The sequence below is a fragment of the Hypanus sabinus genome, unplaced genomic scaffold (genome assembly GCF_030144855.1).
Source record: "Hypanus sabinus isolate sHypSab1 unplaced genomic scaffold, sHypSab1.hap1 scaffold_164, whole genome shotgun sequence".
Taxonomy (NCBI): domain Eukaryota; kingdom Metazoa; phylum Chordata; class Chondrichthyes; order Myliobatiformes; family Dasyatidae; genus Hypanus; species Hypanus sabinus.
In genome coordinates, this window is record NW_026779721.1 from 135,164 (window position 1) to 140,365 (window position 5,202).

Below are 5,202 nucleotides of genomic sequence, written 5' to 3' on the forward strand. Positions count from 1 at the left end.
GACCAGCTGGCAAAATGGTTTGAGAAATGGAAAATGGAATTTAATGCAGACAAGTGTGAGTTGTTGCACTTTGGTATGAACTTTATTCCTTGGAATGTAGAAGATTGAGGGGAGATTTGATTGTGATAGAGGGGCAGAGATAGTGTAAATGCAAGTTGGCTTTCTCCACTGAGATTGGGTGGGACTACAACCAGAGGCCTTGGGTTAAGGGTGAAAGTTAAAATGTTAAGGGTAACATGAGGGGAAACTTTTTCACACAGATAGTCATCTGGGTGCAGAATGAGCAGCCAGCACAAGTGGTGCATGCGAGCTCGATTTCAACATTTAAGAGGTTTGTATAGGTACCTGGATGGTAGGGGTATGGGAGAGGGCAGATTAAATAGTTCAACACAGACTAGATGGCCCAAAGTGCCTGTTTCTGTGTTGCAATTTTCTATTACTGTGACAATAATACAAAAATTCAGTCTACGTCCTTCTAACAGCTGTGCGGACCAACCATTCATATCAGCAGGAATTTTTTTATATGGCGTTAAAACTGTGGCACGTGAAGTTAATAATACATAAAAGAAAATCCTAGATGCAAATCCAGAACAACTATTTACGTGAGACTGTTTCAGTTACTTTGGGGCCAGGCACCCATGCTGCTCGGCAGGAACAGGGAATAATACCAATGGAGAGAGTCAAACTGAGCCAAAGCTCAAATTGGAGACGGTAGAAATGCCCCATTCTTATAGAGACAGGAAGAGCATCAGGGAATTGATGGTCATTCCAGATACCAGCACTCTGCCCAGTCAGGAGATGATTTCTTTGTCCAACTTGGGTTGAACCTCACTGTAACAGTGTGATACCAGATCAAACCTTGGCAACTCAAGTAATCTCATCTGAAATGTTGTCCTAAACCCATTGATGGATTTTGTAAATCTTTTTACAGGTTAAAAACGGGAAGGAATTCGTCTCCAGGAAGCTCAAACATGGCATGACTATTTTGTTGTCTCTGTCTGGATAGTTAAGAAGTGGAACATGGGATCCTATCGACCATCCTTCCTGCTCAGACAGTGGAAATGGATTCACTCGGTTATTACAATTGAAGGTACATCAGCAAGTTCACACTGGGCAAGGCCATTCACCTGTTCTGTGTGTGAGAAAGGATTCAGTTGGTCTTCCCACCTGTGGACACACCAGTCAGTTCACACCACACCGGGCGGAGGCTGGTCATCTGTTGAATTTCTGGGAAAGGATTCACTCAGTCATCTGACCTAATGGCTCACCAGCAAGTTCGCACAATGGAGCAGCCGATCATCTGCTCAGTCTGTGGGAAGAGATTCACTCAGTTATCCAGCCTACAGAGTCATCAGCGAGTTCACACTGGGGAGAAGCCGTTCACCTGCTCAGTCTGTGGGAAGAGATTCACTCAGTTATCCAGCCTACAGAGTCATCAGCGAGTTCACACTGGGGAGAGGCCGTTCACCTGCTCAGAATGTGGGAAGGGATTCACTGATCCATCCAACCTGCAGAGTCATCAGCGAGTTCACACTGGGGAGAAGCTGTTCACCTGTTCAGAATGTGGGAAGAGATTTACTCAGTCATCTCAACTACATAGTCATCAGCGAGTTCACACTGGGGAGAGGCCGTTCATTTGCTCAGTCTGTGGGAAGAGATTCACTCATTCATCCACCCTACAGAGACACCAGCGAGTTCACACTGGGGAGAAGCCGTTCAGCTGCTCAGAATGTGGGAAGGAATTTACTCAGTCATCCCAACTACACAGTCATCAGCGAGTTCACACTGGGGAGAAGCCTTTCACCTGCTCAGTCTGTGGGAAGGGATTCACTGATCCATCCAACCTACAGAATCATCAGCGAGTTCACACTGGGGAGAAGCCGTTCAGCTGTTCAGAATGTGGGAAGAGATTTACTCAGTCATCCCAACTACAGAGTCATCAGCGAGTTCACACTGGGGAGAGGCCGTTCACCTGCTCAGTCTGTGGGAAGAGATTCACTCAGTCATCCAACCTACAGAGTCATCAGCGAGTTCACACTGGGCAGAAGCCGTTCACCTGCTCAGTCTGTGGGAAGAGATTCTCTGAGTTATCCCAAGTACAGAGTCATCTGCGAGTTCACACTGGGGAGAGGCCATTCACCTGCTCAGACTGTGGGAGCAGTTTCACTCAGTTATCCAGCCTACAGAGACATCATCGAGTTCACACCGGGGAGAAGCCGTTCATCTGTTCAGAATGTGGGAAGGGATTCACACAGTCATCCCAACTACAGAGTCATCAGCGAGTTCACACTGGGGAGAAGCCATTCACCTGCTCAGAATGTGGGAAGAGATTCACTGATCCATCCAACCTACAGAGTCATCAGCGAGTTCACACTGGGGAGAAGCCGTTCGCCTGTTCAGAATGTGGGAAGAGATTTACTCAGTCATCCCAACTACAGAGACATCAGCGTGTTCACACTGGGGAGAGGCCGTTCAGCTGCTCAGTCTGTGGGAAGAGATTCACTCTGTCATGCAACCTACAGAGACATCAGCGAGTTCACACTGGGGAGAAGCTATTCACCTGCTCAGTCTGTGGGAAGGGATTCACTCACTCATCCAACCTACAGAGTCATCAGCGAGTTCACACTGGGGAGAAGCCGTTCACCTGTTCAGAATGTGGGAAGGGATTTACTCAGTCATCCCAACTACAGAGTCATCAGCGAGTTCACACTGGGGAGAAGCCTTTCACCTGCTCAGTCTGTGGGAAGAGATTCACTCATTCATCCACACTGCAGAGGCACCAGCGAGTTCACACTGGGGAGTAGCCGTTCGTCTGCTCAGAATGTGGGAAGGGATTCACTCATTCATCCCAACTACACAGTCATGAGCAAGTTCACATTGGGGAGAAGCGATTCCCCTGCTCAGTCTATGGGAATGGATTCACTCTGTCATCCCAACTACAGAGACACCAGCGAACTCACACTGGGGAGAAGCTATTCACCTGCTCAGTCTGTGGGAAGAGATTCACTCAGTCATCCCACCTACAGAGTCATCAGCGAGTTCACACTGAGATGAAGCCGTTCACTTGCTCAGAATGTGGGAAGAGATTCACTCAATCTTCCACCATGCTGAGACACCAGCGTGTTCACACCACTGAGAAGCCGTTCCTCTGCTCAGAATGTGGGAAGAGATACATTCGCTCTTCCACCCTACAGAGACATCCGCGAGTTCACACTGGGTAGATGCAGTTTACCTGTTGAGAATGTGGGAAGGGATTCACTCACTCATCCCAACTACTGGCACACCAGTCAATTCACAATGGGGAGTGGCCGTTGTTATGAATCCCTTTGTTTCATTTGCTGTGGACTGTTATTTTGAGAGAGACAGAGTGATTAAGAAGGTGAATAAGTCTGACGCAGCTTGTTTACATCACTCGCAGCTTGTTGAGCTTTAACTCTGGACACAGACTCTCAGAGTCAGATGAAGGAGGAAAAATGGAAGGATCGAAACAAGCGAACTTGTGGCCAAGGGTCATTGTTTGGATTTTTCCTATGCCCAGAAGGGTGGGTTAATTATCGATTCAGCTTACATCAAATGTGTGGTTGTTACCTTGTTTGAGCTATAGGAGTGGATCTGATTTGGGATATCCTGTGAAGACCACTGATGTGTTAACCCTTGCCTGGGCATGGTGTGGTAATTCATTTGAAGACGATACCCCTTGTGACAAGTCACGTTGGGTGATAATTAGTATGTGGATTTGGAAGGATGACAGATAAAATCTACAGTGACTGTTCTCTCGTTTTACCACCATGGAACCTGTGGAATTCGACATAATTGCCTTCTCTCAACATTTACCCTGGATTACAAATATCTCTCTCATCACCTATTCTGTGGATGAACTGAACTTTCATAATTTACCATCTCAAGACTCCAAGCCTTGTTTCTCCCGAGCTCAATAGTTTGGGAGTTTTATTTACACACATATATATACATAATACTATTAACCTCTGTTTATCTTGTTTAAGTTACTATTGTTACGAAGGATGAACAGCTCTGATGGGCAGAAGGGTGCAGGGTTGCCCATGTCCCCCTCCCCTGGGAGAATTACAAACCGTTACTGTTGCCAGGCAGCTGATGACAGAGAAAGAGATGGAACAAAAACTTACTGGGACTGGATAAGGGAGAGATAACACAGGGAGGAAGAGACTTGTTGTTCCACTATATTATGACTCCTGTAAGACTTATGGCTCTGGAGAGGGCTGTTTACTTGGTACTATTCTGTTCATTAAAATTCCTCAGTGGACAGCCAGAGTGGGCTGGTTTGATAGGCTGAGCCATTCAAAACTGATTGACACCTGAGACCCCATGAATAGGGATAAAACTGAGGTCTGGGGAGACACCCCTCAGACACACCAAGAGACACACTAGTGAGCACTGCTTAAGTGTTGGAACCCATGAGAAAGTGTGGGGCATCGGAGACCTGACAAAGGATCGGTCAATTTTAACTCACAGTGTTTATAGCGAGGCCGGTGGGGGCTTGTGTGTGTGTCCACCCTTATCTGGGTGACGAGTCCACCATAGAAGAACGGTCTAGCTAAAGGACAGAGCGGTCATACCTGAATGGCCAACACATCAATGGGTCAAGATCGTAAAGGAAGGTTTGACTGGCTGTCACTGTTTGCTCGCTCTCTCTCTCTCTCTCTCTCTCTCTCTCTCCCCAACAATTACAACACATCGACCAACAACTACCTCAGCTTGTATGAACTGAACTGAACTTTATATTCACATATGACAATTCATTATCCCCTAGACATCAAGAGAGCTTGTTTATTATTGATTATTATTATACCCACACTTTTAGGCTTAGTATTGCTAACGTGTATTATCTGTATATTTTACTAATAAACACTGTTTTGATAATAGTACCAGACTGCAATGGATACTTCTATCTTTGCTGATTAGACACCCAGTTATGGGGTACATAACAAATTGGGGCCTCGTCTCGAGATTTGATACCCAGTTGGGGGGGGGGGCAGTGAATAAGGAATCCATTATTTGTTCTGGTTGCGTGGGTAACCAGACGGGAAACCAGCAAAGATGGATATAGATGAATTTATAGAAAACCCAACTCTGAAGGCGCTGGGGAGTGCCAAAAAGACAGACTTGGTGAATATTGCAAAAGGTTTAAATCTACCAGAGGTGAAGCCGTCAATGAAAAATTGG

The 5,202-nt window shown here is 46.2% G+C and overlaps 1 protein-coding gene across 1 annotated transcript; it reads left to right on the top strand.

Annotated features, from left to right (window-relative positions):
- The first annotated feature begins 833 nt into the window (after positions 1–833).
- Positions 834–4,895, top strand: LOC132387206 (gastrula zinc finger protein XlCGF26.1-like). The gene has a single exon (XM_059959549.1). It carries the CDS (start codon positions 1,260–1,262, stop codon positions 2,802–2,804), a length of 1,545 nt encoding a protein of 514 aa, XP_059815532.1. The 5' UTR covers positions 834–1,259; the 3' UTR covers positions 2,805–4,895.
- Positions 4,896–5,202: the final 307 nt, after the last annotated feature.

What these genes read in the sequence shown, in the direction of transcription:
- LOC132387206 (XM_059959549.1), top strand. Translation starts at nt 1,260, where the DNA reads ATGGCTCACCAGCAAGTTCGCACAATGGAGCAGCCGATCATCTGCTCA.